We start from the raw sequence: 17,559 nt of genomic DNA on the forward strand, positions 1-17,559 counted from the left end.
GAAGAAAACGAAATTTAGAACGTCAAAAAGTGAATAAATTAAGTGGTTCAAGTCGAACTATACGCCTTTCGTGCCCTGCTCTCTGTTGACACCGTGGGTAAAGTGCTTGGCGTGTGGTTGGACGAATCCGTAGCCCGGGTGTCGCTTCATCGCCAACGAAGGCGTGGGGGTCTGCGGGGTGCGTGGGATGCAGGCCGTGGGTGTCACGTTCAGTCCGGATGACTGCGATGTCGCCGTGTTGATCTGGTTGGGGTTGGACGAGTACACATCCATGAGGAAGTCCATGGACTCGTCGAAGTCGGGCACGGTAGGCTTGGTTTCGGCTTCCCACGACGCAGGGTAGGAGGCGTTTCCGATGAACGCACTTGAGATTGTAGAGGTGCTCAGTTGGCTGAACTCCGAGCTCACCATGGCAATTGAGGCCGACATGGGAGTGGAGGCGTAGGTGGTAGGGTGGTGGTGAAACGACGAGCGGTGGATGGGCATAGCTGGTAGTGAAGTAGCTCGGGCCAATGGGATGGTTCTGGCCGCCATGGAGGCCATTGGGGCAGACACCATTTGAGCTGTTCCAGGGGCTACGTAGCCCATGGCACCAGGGTGAGGAGTTTGTTGGTAGACGCGAGGGGCGTAGGGCGAGACGTGTTGATGGTAGCCCATTCCCGCGACCATACCGACCGTCATCGGTGGGGTCTGGAGGGTTCCGTTGCGGTTGCGGAGACCGCGCATGCGGCGTGCGAGCTTCTCCCGATACTTTTGAGCGTGTGTCTGCGTTTGACGCACCGTACGGGTAGCCACCATCTCGGCAATGGCCTTCCATGGACCCTTGGGGAAGGTCTCCATAGCGCGCAGGAAGCGTTCGTGCTCGGCCTTGGTCCAGGTACCCGAAGCCTTGACGACTTCTCCGTTAGCGTCGAATTGCTGCTGCTCACGGTCGAGGGACTCGGCGACGCGAACGGTGCCGTCCTTGACGATCAGTAGATCCTTGCGATCCAGCTCGATGATGGGGGTCGAGAGATCGATATCGTCCAAGACGTCGTTGGCGGGGGTGTTCTTGTGCTCGGTGTGTTGGTCGGCCTTCTTCTCCTCTGCGTTGTCGAGCTTGGAGTCGTGGGCGCGCACCTGATGCCGCTCGGCCATTCCGAAAGACATGAAAACTTCTGGTTTATCCTGAACTTGTGAGGTGAAAGCTTGAGTGGACAGACTGACTCGCTGGCGTCTGTCTGTCGTGTTGTGTTGAGACTTGGTACTGTAGATCTGGTGATCTGGTTGCTACCGAAAAAAAAAGGTAGACAAAAAGTGTCGAGTTGGTCGGTTGTGTGTTGGTGACCGGTGCCTGGCTGTTGGTAAGAGTTTGTAAAACTGAGAACGTCTTTTGTTCTCCAGTAGTCAAATTCGAGAATGAGCAGCTCGGTGCGCTGTTCCCTCTCTCCTCTTGTTGCTGCCCCTCTCCTGTGTCTGGTTGCACCGGTGGCACAAACGCTAGACAGCCGTGATACTATCGCTGATAGCGGCGGGCCGGCTGGCCTGCGTGCGTGACTGACTTGCGCCTCTGCAGGTCAAGCCCGAGCTAGTTGCACTGTCTATGAGTTTGCTCCGACCCGCAAACGCTCGTTGCGTCGGACGATGCGTTCGTGAATTCGACGCGAGACGGGGAAGTCGAGAGTCCCACCAAGAAGCGTCCCTCGATCGAGTGAAGGAGGAAAGAGGAGGTGCCTCGTTTGGTCGGGGCGGACAAAATCCAGCATTCGTAATGTCCGGAGCCGTTGACCCACTCAGCCGGCGCACCGGTCGGGGCAAACCCGGTCGCGACGGACAGTGTACGACGTCAAGCGGGGCAAGTTTTGCTGAACGCCCGGCCCAGAGACGAGCTTTTGATTGCCCTGCCTGCCGGAAAACAAGATGGCACACAAACAGCTGGTCTCGTGGCACCAAAAATGTCAACCGAGTACCACGTTCGTAACGGTCGAAACACATAGACAGGCCAAGCGGTAACTTTGCAGCTATGCTGTATCGTAGACAATATGCCAAAAGTGAATGCACTTTGTAAGAAACACTTTTCTGTTAATCATGCTATATGTGAGGTATATGCTATCGTCAAGTATTGTGCCCGTATCCTACGGCCATCACTGCCATCACCGTAGCTGAAGCAAAGTTGCCGTTTTTGCATGGAGCAGTGTCGAACCTGTCTGACCTCACTGTTGGCAACAGCGTTGACTCCCTGGCAAAAGTGCACATGGGCTGTGGGATATGTCGTGGTTTGTTGCAGATCACCGACGTGACGTCTTGGAGACATGCTCGTGGTCTCTGCCGTGAAATGCTGCCACACCGCGCTAATTCTTTGTCGGGATGCTTGATCGACATTGCTCGGCATCTGGAAGCTCCAGCTGGAGGCAAGCTCTCTCTACTGAGCTTTTGCTCCACCTGGTGCTTCCCGCAGCTGGGATGAAAGATGCGGAGATTGCGTCCCACCTACAAGAGTCGAACCAGCTCGTGCTCTGGGGTGCCACCGCATCAACAACAAGGAACTACTCCCCATCGTACTTGCACAACAGCTTGGTCAACTTCCGATGCCATTCGCTCCTTGTGCTGTTGACTAACTAACAAGAGTTGGAACACTGCACATCCTTTCTGCCACCTACATCAACTTGTTGAACTTGTTGGCACCTCGGAGTACCACGTTCGCGACCTAACGGTGCTCCAGCAAGCCCCTTCTTGCTCCAATGTGTGCGAGCATCGGAAAAGCGGGGCAGCAGGGCCCAGTCTTTGACGATCGTAACTCTCTCTAAGCTTTACAACGAGTCATCGGAGCTTTCAACTGCGCTCTATCAATTGTTCGAGCAGTTAGCAACACAAAATTCGGGAAGCGTTCGAGAAAACCTCGGCAACCGCTGGACACGCTTCAAAGATTAGTCCGACAAGGGAACAACCGTGACTAACGCCGTTGCTTGGTTGCTTTGGTCGGACCACTAGATCTCAGTGCAAGTCACTGTAAATCTTCTGCACCTTGATGGAAGATTCGGTCAAGGGAGTCATGACGCGTGCGTGGCCAACCGATCGAGCATTAGCCGGTTTAAGGTTCCCACACTGTCCGCGACAAGTCCTAGCTAGTTGTCTGTACCTGCAAGAAAATCAACTACTAGAGCCGGAATCGATCAATGAGTACACTGGTCCATTGAAACGACCCTCTTATTCATGTTCATCGAAACCTTCACGCTCTATGTACTGACAGGTCGGTCACCTCCTCTGCTTCTTTGCGCCCTGACCAACACCGTTTAGTATCTTTTCTGCTTTAACTTCGTCTCACTTTCGTGGCATCGACAATATACATCTTGCGTGTTTGTTCTCGTTGCTCTTGTACTCCCACCCATCACATCTCTGACGTCGCAGCCCCAAAGCCTTTACCAGTCCGGTAGTGCCTCCAGAACGTTCATCTGAAGCCGGTCACTGCGCTGCCAGCCGTCGAATTTCAAAAATTTTAACGTCTTGCAGAGCTTGTTCTGTACTTGGTGGACCGCCAGCTGCAGACGCTTTCGGGGCGATCTTCTCGGTGGAAAGCCAGTCGATCTGCTCGCACGAGAAGCTCTGCGACAGGAGTTCAAAGAACTGGTGCTCCATGGGGTTACGAGAGCGATGCGCCATCAGCACGAGCGTCTGTGGTGCAGTTGCGAGCGCTTCTAGCGATGACACGAGCGGGGCGTAGCCTTCTGGATCGTAGACGACGTCCGAGAGCACGATCACGTCCGGTTGCAATGGCAGATCGCGCGGTGGATCTCCCCAAAGATGCGCTCTGGCAACGGGCAGTACAGTGCCTTTAGCAGAGCTGTCCGCTTCATCGAAGTTCAAGCGGATGTTGTAGTCCAGCAACGGAATAACCTCCTATGTACGTAAAGCATCAAGACGGAATCACAGGATGAGAACGCTGGATCAAAGTTGCAGCAAGCCGGTGCTTGCGTACCTCCATGTCCGTTAGGGTCACGCGAGCACCGAGTAGTGAACAGAAGATGCCAACAAGTCCCAGTCCACTGCCGAGCTCCACCACTTGCTTTTCATTAAGAACCTCTCGTCGAGCAGCTAGATACCGCGTCAATACCAAGCACGAGTCCCACAACTTCCCTCCAATACCTATTGCAACACAAACCACTGAGTTTAAATTCACGAAGATCTACAGACAGGACTACGTACCGAGGTTTCCAGGAGACTCAGCAAGGAGGATTTCATGCTGTAACCCAGGCATCGATACCGCTCGACAGCAGTGCACACCGAGGTCTCCAGTAATCCCCTCGTTTAACTTTCCACCAGGAGGTACAACAGTAAACGGTAGGGACACGACCGGGAACAGATTCCACGTTGCAGTCGATGACTCGTGTGCCCGGACTTGAAGTGCCAGAGGTTTCGAATGGTTCGATGGTTTTGATGCATCTGCAGTCACAACAGCGACGCGGAAGCTCGCCTTTCCGCGGTCGTTGAGCGTCAACTTGCCATTTGCATCAGCACTACCAGCGTCGCCAACGTCCGACGGGTCCAAAGGCTCCTGGAACTTTAACTTGAATTTTTTCTCGTTGTTGTTCCGAAGCGAACATTGCAGATAAATCTTCTCTCCATTCTTCACGTAGTCTCGTCGGAAGAGACCGAATTCATTGCCGATATTCACATTCACGTCGAAAAACTGCTCCAGCGGAACTTGCGATGGCAGCAGACATCTACGACGAAATAAAAAAAAAGCGCGAAGAAAAAAAAATAATGTAAGTGTCCGTTCCTGAAAATCAAACACCTGATGGTGCCCGACATCACTTCACGCACCCGAAATTGATTCTCAACTGCTGTTTATCGTGCACCATTTTGCCCATCTGCTTGACCTCGCTGGCTGCCACTTCGCGGTCTTTGGCCAGGTTCTTGCGCAGTCGACGGCGTGCTGCGACGCAGTACTGGAAAACTGTGGGTGCGTTCTTTTCTCCATTGTCCAGAACAGTATTCACCAATTGCAGCGCCGCCTCGAACCTCTCCAGGTTCTCCAGAGCCACGAGTTTACGCAGGAGAGCCTTCTCGTTCTTCGTGTTGTGCTTAAGCGCTAGTGTGGCGTCTAGCAGAGTACAAATATTATTCCACATTAGTATAAATGCTAGATACACGAAAAACACTGGAGCATTGCCCGTCACGGACCATGCAACGCCGCAGCGAAGTCGCGTTCCTGGATTGTGGTCTGCGCGCGGTTTGAGAGCAATTGCGAGGCCGTCAGAGACTTCCACGAGGCCGTGTCGGCACCGTCTGGTGCACAAGCTGAAGAGCTATCGTCTCCGGCAGTCAACAGTGCGATTGCCTTTGTGTAGACTGCACGCGCGGCGTCGTAGCGGCCGTCGGCGTAGAGCTGATTGCCCTCCTTCTGCAGCTGCTTGACCTGGTCGTTCATTTTTGGCGAATGAGAGAGCGGAAAACTTAACAGCAAATTTGAGGCTAGGGGATTCTGCAAAAAGATACTTTTCGTGTACACAATCCAAGAACCGCAAGATATTGTTCATATAGGCGCATGGCAATAAGAACTTCTAGACAGCTACAAGAGCTCTTCATGCTGGTTATTGATCTATGTAGTTGTATTGACATTAGTGTGTAAGTTAGTTGCGCTTGCTGCGACGAAATTAGCAGCTACTTCGAAGTAGTTTTGAATCGCCCGTTTCTGCTTGGGTGTTCATTTGCCGTCGCTGCTTTGCCCGAGCTTGACTGGAGCTCATGTGCTGTCCGCGTGGCCTAATGGATAAGGCATCGCCCTCCGAAGGCGGGGATTGGGGGTTCGAGTCCCCTCGAGGACGCTTTTAACTTTTCCGCAAGCTCAGGCTATGCAGCGATCATTCCAGGACATTTTGGTCACGAGCGAAGCTTCGTACAGATGAGCAGCAAATGGTTAGGAAACTACTGCCTATGAACACTTTCCACGTGCTGGCTTGCGACAGCGATACGTGAATCAGTCCGTGCTACCATAATGAAGCCTGTTGATTTCAGTAAGTAGCTTTCTGGCCTCTTCCAGACCCACTGCAGGTTGCCCAAAGTTAGGAACCACACCAGAACGAACTACGTTAACACTTAGGTCGACGTTCCATAATCACGTAAACGCCTTGACGTCATCACTAGCGCAACCGTAAACCAAGTTGCCCCGTCAACTTGTGTGTTTATGGGCCCCATACATACGCGTGATGGAACACAGTTTGTCTACTCCAACATGTCATGTCATGTTGGGGTGGACAACGGTCTCTAATAAAATAACTCACTCTTCAATTTCCGAGCAAGCATAAAGTAAACACGTTTACATCACCTAAAGCCATGAGCGTCGACGTCCCTACCAAGGCCCTTCCAAGCGGAGCCAGTATCCCGATGATCGGACTCGGTGTCTACCAGTCCGAGCCTGGAGCTGAAACCTACAACGCCGTCCTGACAGGACTGAAGCTGGGTTATCGCCATATCGACACGGCCGAGATCTACGGAAACGAAGAGGATGTGGGTCGTGCTGTGCGTGACTCCGGTATACCGCGAGAGCAGATCTTCGTTACCACGAAGCTCTTCACCTCAAACTGGGGCTATAGCAAGGCGTTGACTGCCGCCAAGGCCAGCAACGAAAGGCTTGGTCTTGGGTACATAGACTTGTACTTGCTACACGCTCCCGGATCACCGGAGGAACGTGTCGATACATGGCGTGCTGTCGAGGACCTGCATGAACAAGGAATACTAAGGGATATCGGTGTATCCAACTTTAACGAAACTCTCCTGGCGAAGTTACTTAAGACCGCTCGCGTGAAGCCTGCAGTGAACCAAGTGGAGCTGCACCCGTGGATGATGCGCTCGTCGCTGGTTAAGTACTGCGAGGACAATGGGATCATCATGGAGGCGTATTCACCGCTCGCGAGAGCTACTAAGATGGATGACGCTGCTTTGGTGTCAATTGCCAACGAGACCGGAGCTACCCCGGGCCAAGTGCTGGTAGCGTTCAGTGTCGCCAACGGATTCGTGACGCTGCCCAAGTCCGTGCACGAAGAGCGCCTTAAGAGCAATCTGGAGGCAGCCAAGTTCAAACTTTCGCCAGAGCAGGTCGCCAAGCTGGCGTCACCCGACTCGTACATTCGAACCGCTGGCTGGGATCCGGTCAAGGACCAGATCGAGTAAAGCAGTAGTAAAGACTCTTGTCAAAGACGCAGTATCTTGGAATCATTATCGCCATCCTTCACCCGCACAATTTGCAACACCAAAGACGATAACGATGAAATTAGAGATGATGCGAGAGATGGCAGCGGTCTTGTCCACCGCGTTAAGAGAGAGAGAAAAAAAAAACAACGGAACCTTGGTTGAGTTTTCGAAAGCATTGTTTTCCCTAGTGACTACGAGAAACAATCTACTTTTTGTAGTCTTTGCGTTGTTTAAGATATTTTTCAAACATATTGAAAACTCGCTGTTGCTTTAGGGTGTCCCGGCCGATGTTGGTTTCGAAGTCCTTTACCGAGTAAGATTCCATTTATATACATCTTTCGTCTGAAACTTGGCTTTCCCAACATGTCGGCGATGTCGGCTTTGGCAAAATCGTACTCCGGTTCTTGACTGTAAATATCTTTCCTTTCAATCTTAGCCAATTCTTGGCGAATAGCTGGCTGAGGCTGACGGTCCTCTCGTCTCCTGCAGTGCCCATGACCCGAGTTCGCAGGAATCTCACGTTTTCACCGCTGGGGACAGCAACCCCTGAGGAGAAGAGCTCGGCGTCTGGACCTCATTCGAGTCGGCAGCTGGCGAAGACACTCCACAACGAATCAGGAGCAGGACGGCAAAAACTACACCCTGACGCATTAGTTGTTAGTACTGGTTGGATTGAGTCTGGATGCTGGACTTGGGTGCTTGGGGTCCAATTTAAAAGTGAAAAAAATCGATGCTGTAAGGGTAGCAGGAAAAAGTAATATTGAAAACGCAAAATACTCATAACGAGGGAGCCATAACCGCGCGTTTACCGACCATAAAGCTTATCTTGCGATGCGACTTACTTTGTGACAAGTGGCATCAACATCCAACATACACCTCATTTCAAAACGATGCGATTTTGATCGGCGCTGCGCCTAATTATTGTAAGACTTACTTGTATTCATCGGATTCTGGCATCCAGTGAGTTTGCTGCTCAGGTTCCCCATGCGAAGAGGTTCTATTAATTAAGGAGGCGAGTGCGTTCGGTGTGTGTTAACCCCAATTGTCATAGGCTCGGACGTGCACCGGGTCAAACTATCCTTGTGGGTCATGCCTTCGTCGCTCTCCAAGTGCTGACAGGAGCTCGACAATTCCTACTGGCCTTTTCTCTGCTGGCGAGCGCAACCAAGGTGGACGCTCCAACGCTTACCGTCGGCGCCTACGCCTCCACGCCCAAGTGCTGACCGCCTTGAGCCTGTCAGCCAATTCATGACTTCGCGCACGGCAGTGCTCACAAGAGTCCAGCTTAGCTGCCAACGCCGACGACAATCATTCTCGTTCCTCTCGTTGAAGTTAGCTCAACTGCTGATTTTGATTGGTTGATATATTTTGTCCAATCCGAAATGTCGCCTTAATTGCTAGCGATTCCACAAGGCATTCACTATGGACGACGAAGATGTGCGAGCGCTGGAAGCGCTCCAGGTGCCTGGCAATCTATCTGAGCACGTGAGACTACGTGGGATGGCCACATGCCCGCACTGCTACCAGGGCTTCGGACACGCTTCGCTGCCCATCCACGTGCGTCGGTGTCGTTCGCTTCTGCCTCCAACTGAAGAGGAAGAGGCGGCAGCGGAGCAGGACAAAGCTAACCAGTCAATCAGGAGAAATCGAGTGCGCTCGCTAGTGGATCTGTACGATGGTCGTGCTTAACGATTACTATTGAAATTGCAAATTGATAATAGTTGAAGAACCTACTGATACAACCTGCTGCCAGATGCCTCCGGTTCGTGACGAAGCACTTCGAATCCGTCTGCATGGACAGGATCGTCGCATTCCCCGAGGCGGAAGGTCTGTAGTAATTTTAACTGCAATGGTGAGATCGTGGTGCCTGATGTTGTGTATGTATACGCAGCGGCTCTGATCGCATCCATGCCGAGTAATCTACTGCACCGCATGGTGGTGAACCTCGTCCAGGACAGCAAACGAGTAAATGCATTGTGATGGCTACAGAAACTGTACAAGCTAGTCGCTAAAGTGTGTTTTGTGGATTTTTTTTCTATGGTTATCAGGCTAAAATGAAAAATCGAGAGAGTCGTGCGATGATTGAGATGCTGGAGAGTGCGTTGCAAGGAGCTAGGCGCGACGTAGCGCAACTCGAGTCAGCACGAGACTGGGCGGCCATCAGTCGTGCAAGAATGGAGGAGCAACGGCACGTCTCCGATCGATTGCAACGTGAACTGGACACTACGAAGACTGCGTTATCATCAGCTGAATTGGAGAACCAAAAACTTCGAGCCAAAGTTGAAAGTTCTGAGAAGAAGCTACTTCGATTAGAGGCTAAGGTGCGCAGAAGGCTGCTAGTAGCGTATATTTTCCATGATTTTATTTATTTTATTCCGTGGTTTCGGCAGATCAACTCGCTAAAGGCCGAGAAGAGGGAGTTTAAGATCGAAGCTCATAGACGACAGATGGAGTTGTCAAATCAACTGCTTTCAGCGCACAATTCTCGTGTAGCTGCAAGTTCGGAGAAGGCTCGTTTATCCCGAAGTTTTAAGGAACGACGCCGATCTGAAGAGGACACACGGCGCTCAAAGCGTTCGCCTACAGATGGATCGTCGAATTCCACTACGAGTAATACATCCACACAGCAAAGACATTCACTAACTTACCACGAGCGACCTCATGCGGAAGGATCCAAAATACCGTACCCGAAGTCATAAACGAGAATTGACAGCAAGTTCAGTGAACAAATCATTGACATTGTGGCTCGTGTGTCTTCTTTTTTTATGCTATTAAAAAAAGCTTTTTAAAATTATACCACACCGACATGTCGGACAGTGAAGGCGTCACGTTGGGAAAAAAAAATGCGGGACCGTTGGCCGTCAGCACAGTGCTGTATTCATTCACTAATGTTTTTTATGCGGTTGATATTGCAAAACTCAATAAAGGCCACACGCTTCTTTCTCAAATTGCGTTCGTTTGCCCTCTTCCAATCAATTCAGTAGAGCTCGCCGTTAAAGATTTATTTCAGTCGGGGCCATTTGCATTCATCCGCTTGAGAATTCCCAGCCGTTTGCCACTAGAAGCTGAACAATATTTCTCCACCTTGTCAATTCCTGTGGTCGTGCATTCCTCGGAACGGTTTAAGCGAAGCCATTTCACAGCTTCCAAGCGTCCATAAAGACTAGCCAGATCCATGGCATCGGTAGTACACCCTCAGAGCGAGTAGAATGGAGCCATTCCGCAACGCCCAGGTGCCCACTCGCTGCCGCTGCGTCCATAGCCCCAGTTGTGCACTTTAACTCTTGATGATACTGCTGGAGTGTTTGGTCAGCTGGCGCGATTCATCTCGACGCAGCATCGGCTTCATAAAGATATTGGAGCACGTGAAGACGACCGTAACTTGCTGCAACATCCATCGCTGATCCAACACGTACACTGGCATCAGGATCTGGCTTACACCAGCCAATAGATCAATGCTTGAATCAGTAGCATACGTTTCGTAGAGCCATCGCACCACTTCTAGCGCCCCACCCCTTGCTGCATTAATCATAGCCATCTCCATGCAAACCACTACATCATCATCACTTGGGAAATTATCCTGATAGGCAAGTAGCCATTGCACAATATCAAGATGGCCCCTATCACATGCATTTTCCATGGATAGTGAAATGTTGTCCACGCCCACGTCAACGTGGATTGCCTCCATGTATGACACCAGCCATTGCATGAAAGATAAATCACCCTTTTCAGACGCTTCAACAAGCGCGTCGCGAGCAATTCTTTCTTCAGCATGACCACCGTCCAACATATAACGCAGCATTTCGGTCTTGTATCGCCAATCCCCACCATAGAAACTGCAGTAAGAAGACCTCCATACCCCATAGCCATTTCCAAGAGCCCACTTGAGCTCCTCTACATTGTTTTGCTCGAAGGCAGCTAGCACCAACTCGGTGTTGGCTTGTCTAGTCCCATGAGTACTATCCCAACGCTCATGCAACCAGTGCACAACCCCCCCCAATGACCACAATTCGCGGCCACAATCAGAATAAACTTTGTCCATGGAATAGCTGCACGCGTTTTGGTACCTTCCAGAAGTTGTAACATCCCCGAGCGGCCGCTAGCAGCTGCTGCCCTAACAACCATTTCGGAGATAGGAATGTCAGGAAAGTGGCCTAACAGCCATTGGACCATGTGAAGGTCGGCCTGATGAGCTGCACTACGCATCGCTTGATTAAACTCGTCGCGATGATCGAACTGTTGACGTCTCGCCATATTACTGTTGCCTCGATAGCTTCTGGCCCACATCAACTCCAGTAGCGCCAACGATCCGACTCGACTCAACTGGCAAGCTCGTGACAGCCGCATCTCCGAAACTAAGCAGTCTGAAACAACTGCATCGGCGCTTTCCGGGCTGGCGGCTAGCTTGTGCCGTAAAACGAAGGCGACAGTTGTGAGCACTAATGGCGATAGGAGTCTCACAACTTTTTTTACTGGATGCTACGTAAAATGCTAGATTTGAGATTTCACCAGTTAATTATAAAAATGTAAATGTAGAAGTGCAAACTTACAGTTAGTAGAACTACAACGGTTTTGAAAGGTGTATATTGGTTGAATAGTGACACTCAAGCTTGCTAGTGAGACTGGGAAAAAGAAATACTGAAGTGATGGTACAATCCCAAATAGAACACTGTTATCTCCCCCCTTAAAAAAAAGAAAGTTGAAGTGATGGCACCAGGACACAAACACTCAATGCATATTGAAGCAATTGGCAAGTTAGTGGATCTCATTCACTCGTGGTTTTTTTACCTGCTCTTTGGCTACTATGAGAGCAGTAAATGAAGAAATGGAGGGCGAATAAGCAAGTGGACACTCGCTTTGGTACCGGAGCAAAATTGAACACTGCCAATGTGATAAACAAACTGTTTACTGCATCGTTTGCATATTTCTTGTTTCTTTGTGCCCTCTGCTCCTTGAGTATTTGATTGGCATCTATACTGTAGGCAGTTCAAAAGGTTTGTGCAAATCGACCTGAAGGCTTTCTCTCTCTAGCGTTTGCACCATAAGGCTTCGCTCTTTCACTGCATTAGTTGATATATTCATCTTATATTTATAGTACATTAATACACTGTCGAAGCTGGGCGATGGCGGGGTTGCACCGGATAGTCAAGTTTACCTCTGCACAGTAAATTATAAGGTAAGATGTTTATCCGAAACTAATACATTGCAACACAAAGATACTCACTTCAACGATGCCTGCTTCAAAATCAGCTTCTTAAACATCCTTACCGTTTTGAGTTGATTAGCATACTGTTCGCGTAAGCTTTGGTTTTCCGCTTCCGCTTCTAGCCGAAGTTTTTTGTGCTTCATCGCGAGGTTTTGCCACGCATCTAGTCGCACTCGCTTAATCAGCCCTGAATTCCCAACTGGGAAGCCTCTTACAGTTGCCACTGCGATGACTGGTGTGTCGCGTTTCCCTTTCAGCTCGTCTACTCGTTGTAGTAGTGCTGCAGCCTCCACTCGCAACTGTAACACCTCTAGCTTCTGAAGGTCACGGGAGCGGTTTCTTCCTGGTACGGATAGCTTAGCCTTGAGACGCAGAATTTCTTGAGTGTCTGGACTAGAGCAGATATTGTCTTTGCAAACCTCCGCCTTGCTCGCTTGAAACACAGGGCCTGCAAAAGCCTCCACTTCGTGTGGATCGGAGAGGTCCACGCTGTTTTCCATGTTGTCACTTCTAGCAGCATCATTTCCGCTGTCGTCGATTAATGACAGCGCCGCCTCTAGCGTCTTGAGCTCTTCGGTGCTGAATTCGTCAAGCATCGTGTTCAAAATCGGGAAAGAAAAGAATGGCGTCAGGTGACTCACCTTTCTGGTGAATCCCACGCGTGACAACAACAGATTCATCATTCTCTAGAAAAAGTGCAATTCCACATAATCCTAGCGTTTACCATGTGACAGAAGAGCAAAACGCACGATAGGGAAACAGCCCTGATCCTTTACAGGTGTGCGGAAGTGGCGACTCAGGCATCGTGCAATATATCACACGTAGCTGCCTTGGTATGCTGTTGATGACGAAGTTTTCGGACCACCCCAGATTTCTTGCGTGTCATGTTTTCGAGTGCGACGCATTGGCGTGTAGTGTGCGTGGATGACATGAATCATTTGAATGCCATATGTAAGGCAGTACCTTAAAGGCACTACAGTGGATGTGGTAATTCCACAGGAGTTTAGATGAGGTGTACAGTTTGAGTTTAGATGAGTCGACTTCCATAATATTCATCACCATAAGGAACGGTTTAAGCGAACAGGTCAATGCCTGCGTAACCCCTAACACTCATCACATGTTTGCAAATGCTACGTAAAGGTACTAACAGATCTGCCGCATTGTGGATAGGCAACTGAGATTCGATCAAGAGGCGATATTTTCAGCTCGTGGTTGATTGCAAGTTGGAAGAGATTTCATTTTTCTATATGAAATCTCTGCCAGTTGGATTGCCTTTTGCAAATTAAAATTAAACCGTGGTAATTCCAGACAGTGACTAATATTCTCTGCCACATTCGTGTCGAAATTTCCACCTCACCAAGTTGTAAAGAGCTCGCTACTCCCACCACAAGCATGATAACTCAGATATCCCTTCATTTACACTTGAATACGCGCAACCTTTTTATGAGTTATATATCTTGAAACTATTACCCCAAGTAATGGGGCGTGATCGACCTATTTTGGCGCTTGGCATAGCTAGATGCTGCCCTGTGGTGCGCGAGTTGTTCTCTGTGATACAACAGAATACAAGTGATAAGAAAAACAAAAACTCTGTAACAAAGGGGACGCGCAAGCAGATAGGTAACACTTACTCTATGGAGGATTGTTTTCGGAAAAGCTTCTTGACCATGTGAGTAAGTTTTAGCTGATGGGCGTAAAGCTCGCGAAGATTTCGGTTCTCGATCTCGGCGTTTGTACGATGCATTTTGTGTTTTTTGGCCAGGTCCCTCCATGCGTCATAAAGGCTGTCATTCGTAGTGTCAGCCAAGCTGATATCATTAGGTGCCATCCACGAAGGCGTTGCTCCCGGTCTCACTCGTCGCTCTTCTTCCTCTAGATCATCAACTCGCTGCTGTAGCAATGCTGCCTCGACGCGCAGCTCCAGAAGCTCCAATCTGTGACGATCCCGAGAACGATTTCGCCCTGGAATTCCTAGTTTGGCCTTGAGACAGCGTATTTCTTTTCTATCAGCTTTAATTCTCGCGCTCTCGCTATGTTTCGGTTTACTGGGTTCATGCACGTTGTGCGCCACCCATGACTCCGTATCATCAATGCTCGAGTCAGTTGTACAATCATCGTCGTACTCCTCGATCAAAGCCAGCAGCGTTTCCAAGTCTTCGTTTTCCATTGTTTTGATCTTGTGGTAGAACTGAGAAATGAGGGTCGCGAAGGGAGCGATTAATAGAGCGGTCATGCTATCCGGTTTCACGCCGATGGTTTTAAGTTTCCAACACCTGTCGTGACGTGATTCGCGATCAAAAACACATCCTTCCAATCGTGCACGTGCAGCACATCCGGATACATGTACAGTACGCATTGCGTACTGCGCAATTGCTTTCTATAATAGTAAAGCTTCTCCATGTCCTCAACCTAAGACGAGGACACATACGTTGTCTTCAGCACAGCACGAGATTACATCAAATCTTGCTAACGTTCTTTGGTAGCATTGTAAACAGAATATATCCGCACAAACTTAATACCTCGAAGTACCTAGTTTTATGAGTCACTCCCTGAATGTACTTACCCACACCGATCACAAAGTGGTCAGTACTACAGTCACAGCCGAACCTACTGTAGTTGCACTTATCCATCATATTTTGCAATAGTCTGCACGAATTCACAAGACCATCGCGGCACCAGGTCAAGCAAGTAACTGTACATCTAGAAGACATGTAAGATTTGTTGGTTAAATTGCCAGCTGTTTTCGACCGTTGTCCTTGTTCATCAAGGCGGAAGGCTAATGTACTTTACACATTTCTCGCTATGCTGGCGGTAAGTGCACTAGTACATCGATAGCCCTACGTGATGCACAGCATTACGTGGCAATGTCTACGTTATATTTTTATGAACCAATTTTGATGACTGCATTGACTCGATCTTTCTACCCTTCTAGGTGCACGCTAACAGGACAATAAGATCACTATTACCGCCGAGGTCATCAACGGCGCCAACTATTAGACACACTGACAGAGAAGTGCACCATACCTATACCGACGACGATGTTGTGGAAAGTGTATTCGCGGATATCACTACAGAATCGCATACGAAGGAAGGAGAAGTCCACACTCTAATTTCATGTTGAGGGTGTCGATACTATCATCTTCAGACGATGTATTACATGTACATACTAGATCGCTTACGCTCATACCGGAAGGGCTAAGCGAGGTCTCGAAATTCAAATTTCGTTTTCGAAAATTGGACTGCAAATTTGATAAAACCATCTAACTTTTTTTTCTCTTAAGGTCAGGCAAAACTTGCCGTTTGTAGCTTCTTGACATGTTTTATGCGCTCTGGGATTGCCACGTCGTCTAGTTGCTATCCTGCACTGTGAATGATTCACTCAAGGCTCACCAAGCTTGACAAATGCATCCAGTATCCGTACGTAGCTGCATCGGGTTCCTCAGCGTCTTACGCTGAATAACTTAAGGTTAACCTATCATCCAAGGTTTAAAAGCACTTGACGCGGCACACGCAGCAATTTGAAAGAAGGTCACCCTAGCTAAAAGTTTCTTGAAGGTTTTCTGATGTTACCTGCAACTCAGTCAACATTTTGGAACGATATAATGTCTCTGACGCCCTGCAGGATACTCCGTATCCTTCCCGGTATAATGATGACCTCGTATTTTCAGGGCTCTTCTGTTAATTCAACATTAATATGGATGTCTGAAAAATGGCGTTATATTACGCGAGTTGATGATCGGTTGTGATGACTTAAGTGCTCAAGGCACCACTACAGGCTTGATAAGCTAGCGCGAATGCGTACACCACAAGAGGAAGCTAGTGCAGAAGAGCAGGAACTAATTATATCCATGTTATGCATGACAATTTCAGAAATATTAAAAGTATTACTATTTATGACAAGGCATAACATGTTTTACATGTATTAGATTTTGTATTGACCAAATTCGGGAGATCCTAAATCCAGAATTCATTGATGGAGAATCACTTCTGGGAGTTACAACTATACTAGTGGGATGCACCCTAACTCTAATAACTCCTGCCATAATTGCTCTGAAATATTTACGGATTTTCGAATACGATTATCCAAGAAGAGCGCGCTAGGCAATACCTTTAATCAAAGGAATTTGATACCCTAGTAGTTATAGCACACCTTCACTTCCTCTCAATTGTTTCCGCGAAATTGAAACTATTATAGTTCATGACACTGTAGAGACGATGGGCCTGGAACCGGAAGGCCAATTGCCAGTGCCTTCGTCAAACAAGATACAGGAACTTAACTAGCAAGCTTGCATCTTAGTGATGGGGTGCGATAAGTCGCTTGACAATCATTTTTTCGAATTCACAGTGGATCTACACGGTCGTCAAGGCACTGCAGCCATCTAGTGAATTCATATCCTACATACATAGGTTACCTCTTGACGTGTACAGATACGGAACTGATCTGTTCTAGGAACAGGTACCCGTATCTGTCAATGATCGGCTACGGGATCTTAAATCGAATGGTATTAGTAGCACATTGCATGTTGGCACGTCGTGTAGGAAGCATACGTTCGCCTCTTACTCTGGAACTTGCGATGGCAGACGCACGTGAGGGGTCACCTGGGCGCCATGAGCGAACAACATGCTACTACAAGGGATACAAGTACACAAAGGCGTGGTCGCCTTCAAAGAAGATTTCGTGCAGATGCTCCAAGTTTCGTTCGGGGTGCAAAGGCAGTTTCGGATTGGATCTATGGGCTACTCGGCTGTTAGGCCTCACACCTGCCGGGATACTACTGTTGCTAGTGGCCTTGCCGACGTCAAGGAGGACATGAAGGCAATGACGGACTGCCTGGCCATCGCTGATGTTGCTCAGCCTGCCAATACAATCTGGACAGAGCTACTAAGCTTAGTCTACGGGGACGACAACAAGCAGGTCGTCATTGGATTGTCTGAATCTCAAGTAATTGGACGTGTTTACAGAGCTCGTGCTCTTCACTACAGCTGTAACGTGCATGGATCTGTGGAAATTCCGCCGCTTTCACTTGCACTCAATGAAGCTGTGTCGTTTTTTTTTTGCAATTTCACTTTGTCTCAGCTAATAGACAAGATGTCACGCGACCGACACGCCTTCTGGACTGGGTTCACCCGGCATTGGTCAATCTGCTGCGGTACCATAACATCTCGCTCTTTATTGACGGCAC

At 49.1% G+C, this 17,559-nt stretch overlaps 9 protein-coding genes and 1 non-coding gene across 17 annotated transcripts; 5 read left to right on the forward strand and 5 right to left on the reverse strand.

Annotated features, from left to right (window-relative positions):
* Window positions 1-17: 17 nt before the first annotated feature.
* PPTG_05926 (hypothetical protein) lies at window positions 18-1,258 on the reverse strand. The gene has a single exon (XM_008899669.1). It carries the CDS (start codon window positions 1,147-1,149, stop codon window positions 58-60), a length of 1,092 nt encoding a protein of 363 aa, XP_008897917.1. The 5' UTR covers window positions 1,150-1,258; the 3' UTR covers window positions 18-57.
* A 140-nt stretch (window positions 1,259-1,398) lies between these two features.
* PPTG_21791 (hypothetical protein) lies at window positions 1,399-2,601 on the forward strand (the record flags this gene model as incomplete). Its single annotated transcript, XM_008899976.1, has 3 exons — window positions 1,399-1,410; window positions 1,556-1,817; window positions 2,438-2,601. The coding sequence occupies 3 exons, from the start codon at window positions 1,399-1,401 to the stop codon at window positions 2,599-2,601; spliced, it is 438 nt and encodes a 145-aa protein (XP_008898224.1).
* Window positions 2,602-3,107: 506 nt separating this feature from the next.
* PPTG_05927 (hypothetical protein) lies at window positions 3,108-5,410 on the reverse strand. 3 transcript variants are annotated; one of them, XM_008899670.1, is made up of 5 exons: window positions 5,161-5,410; window positions 4,801-5,080; window positions 4,183-4,700; window positions 3,956-4,122; window positions 3,108-3,876 (listed from the first exon to the last, which is right to left on the reverse strand). In XM_008899670.1, exons 1-5 carry the CDS (start codon window positions 5,405-5,407, stop codon window positions 3,442-3,444), a joined length of 1,647 nt encoding a protein of 548 aa, XP_008897918.1. In that variant the 5' UTR covers window positions 5,408-5,410; the 3' UTR covers window positions 3,108-3,441. The 3 variants fall into 3 exon arrangements, with proteins under 3 accessions (XP_008897918.1, XP_008897920.1, XP_008897919.1); XM_008899672.1 differs by having other exon boundaries at window positions 3,108-4,122; XM_008899671.1 differs by having other exon boundaries at window positions 4,801-5,410.
* A 321-nt stretch (window positions 5,411-5,731) lies between these two features.
* Window positions 5,732-5,804, forward strand: PPTG_20524. Its single transcript has one exon. It is a non-coding gene; the product is annotated as a tRNA-Arg (tRNA).
* Window positions 5,805-6,312: 508 nt separating this feature from the next.
* On the forward strand, window positions 6,313-7,322 carry PPTG_05928 (hypothetical protein; the record flags this gene model as incomplete). Its single annotated transcript, XM_008899673.1, has 1 exon — window positions 6,313-7,322. One exon carries the CDS (start codon window positions 6,313-6,315, stop codon window positions 7,147-7,149), a length of 837 nt encoding a protein of 278 aa, XP_008897921.1. The 3' UTR covers window positions 7,150-7,322.
* Window positions 7,323-8,553: 1,231 nt separating this feature from the next.
* Window positions 8,554-10,106, forward strand: PPTG_05929 (hypothetical protein). 6 transcript variants are annotated; one of them, XM_008899675.1, is made up of 5 exons: window positions 8,554-8,840; window positions 8,924-8,997; window positions 9,062-9,135; window positions 9,219-9,491; window positions 9,561-10,106. In XM_008899675.1, exons 1-5 carry the CDS (start codon window positions 8,593-8,595, stop codon window positions 9,867-9,869), a joined length of 978 nt encoding a protein of 325 aa, XP_008897923.1. In that variant the 5' UTR covers window positions 8,554-8,592; the 3' UTR covers window positions 9,870-10,106. The 6 variants fall into 6 exon arrangements, with proteins under 6 accessions (XP_008897923.1, XP_008897927.1, XP_008897922.1 ...); XM_008899679.1 differs by having other exon boundaries at window positions 8,554-8,997; XM_008899674.1 differs by having other exon boundaries at window positions 9,219-10,106.
* A 341-nt stretch (window positions 10,107-10,447) lies between these two features.
* On the reverse strand, window positions 10,448-11,517 carry PPTG_05930 (hypothetical protein; the record flags this gene model as incomplete). Its single annotated transcript, XM_008899680.1, has 2 exons — window positions 10,448-11,114; window positions 11,204-11,517. The coding sequence occupies 2 exons, from the start codon at window positions 11,515-11,517 to the stop codon at window positions 10,448-10,450; spliced, it is 981 nt and encodes a 326-aa protein (XP_008897928.1).
* A 697-nt stretch (window positions 11,518-12,214) lies between these two features.
* PPTG_05931 (hypothetical protein) lies at window positions 12,215-13,059 on the reverse strand (the record flags this gene model as incomplete). Its single annotated transcript, XM_008899681.1, has 2 exons — window positions 12,215-12,327; window positions 12,395-13,059. The coding sequence occupies 2 exons, from the start codon at window positions 13,057-13,059 to the stop codon at window positions 12,270-12,272; spliced, it is 723 nt and encodes a 240-aa protein (XP_008897929.1). The 3' UTR covers window positions 12,215-12,269.
* A 727-nt stretch (window positions 13,060-13,786) lies between these two features.
* Window positions 13,787-14,609, reverse strand: PPTG_05932 (hypothetical protein; the record flags this gene model as incomplete). Its single annotated transcript, XM_008899682.1, has 2 exons — window positions 13,787-13,924; window positions 14,008-14,609. The coding sequence occupies 2 exons, from the start codon at window positions 14,607-14,609 to the stop codon at window positions 13,843-13,845; spliced, it is 684 nt and encodes a 227-aa protein (XP_008897930.1). The 3' UTR covers window positions 13,787-13,842.
* Window positions 14,610-16,950: 2,341 nt separating this feature from the next.
* On the forward strand, window positions 16,951-17,365 carry PPTG_05933 (hypothetical protein; the record flags this gene model as incomplete). The annotated part of the gene is made up of 3 exons (XM_008899683.1): window positions 16,951-17,081; window positions 17,162-17,318; window positions 17,360-17,365. The coding sequence occupies 3 exons, from the start codon at window positions 16,951-16,953 to the stop codon at window positions 17,363-17,365; spliced, it is 294 nt and encodes a 97-aa protein (XP_008897931.1).
* Window positions 17,366-17,559: the final 194 nt, after the last annotated feature.

This window comes from Phytophthora parasitica, assembly GCF_000247585.1.
Source record: "Phytophthora parasitica INRA-310 unplaced genomic scaffold supercont2.8, whole genome shotgun sequence".
Lineage (NCBI taxonomy): Eukaryota > Oomycota > Peronosporomycetes > Peronosporales > Peronosporaceae > Phytophthora > Phytophthora nicotianae.

Coding starts and splice junctions, on each gene's coding strand:
- PPTG_05929 (XM_008899674.1), top strand. CDS start 8,593: ATGGACGACGAAGATGTGCGAGCGCTGGAAGCGCTCCAGGTGCCTGGC. Junction 8,998..9,061: donor CGCATTCCCCGAGGCGGAAG/GTCTGTAGTAAT, acceptor ATGTATACGCAG/CGGCTCTGATCGCATCCATG. Junction 9,136..9,218: donor TCGTCCAGGACAGCAAACGA/GTAAATGCATTG, acceptor TATGGTTATCAG/GCTAAAATGAAAAATCGAGA.
- PPTG_05927 (XM_008899670.1), bottom strand. CDS start 5,407: ATGAACGACCAGGTCAAGCAGCTGCAGAAGGAGGGCAATCAGCTCTAC. Junction 4,701..4,800: donor CAGTTGAGAATCAATTTCGG/GTGCGTGAAGTG, acceptor ATTTCGTCGTAG/ATGTCTGCTGCCATCGCAAG. Junction 3,877..3,955: donor TGACCCTAACGGACATGGAG/GTACGCAAGCAC, acceptor TTACGTACATAG/GAGGTTATTCCGTTGCTGGA.
- PPTG_05926 (XM_008899669.1), bottom strand. CDS start 1,149: ATGTCTTTCGGAATGGCCGAGCGGCATCAGGTGCGCGCCCACGACTCC.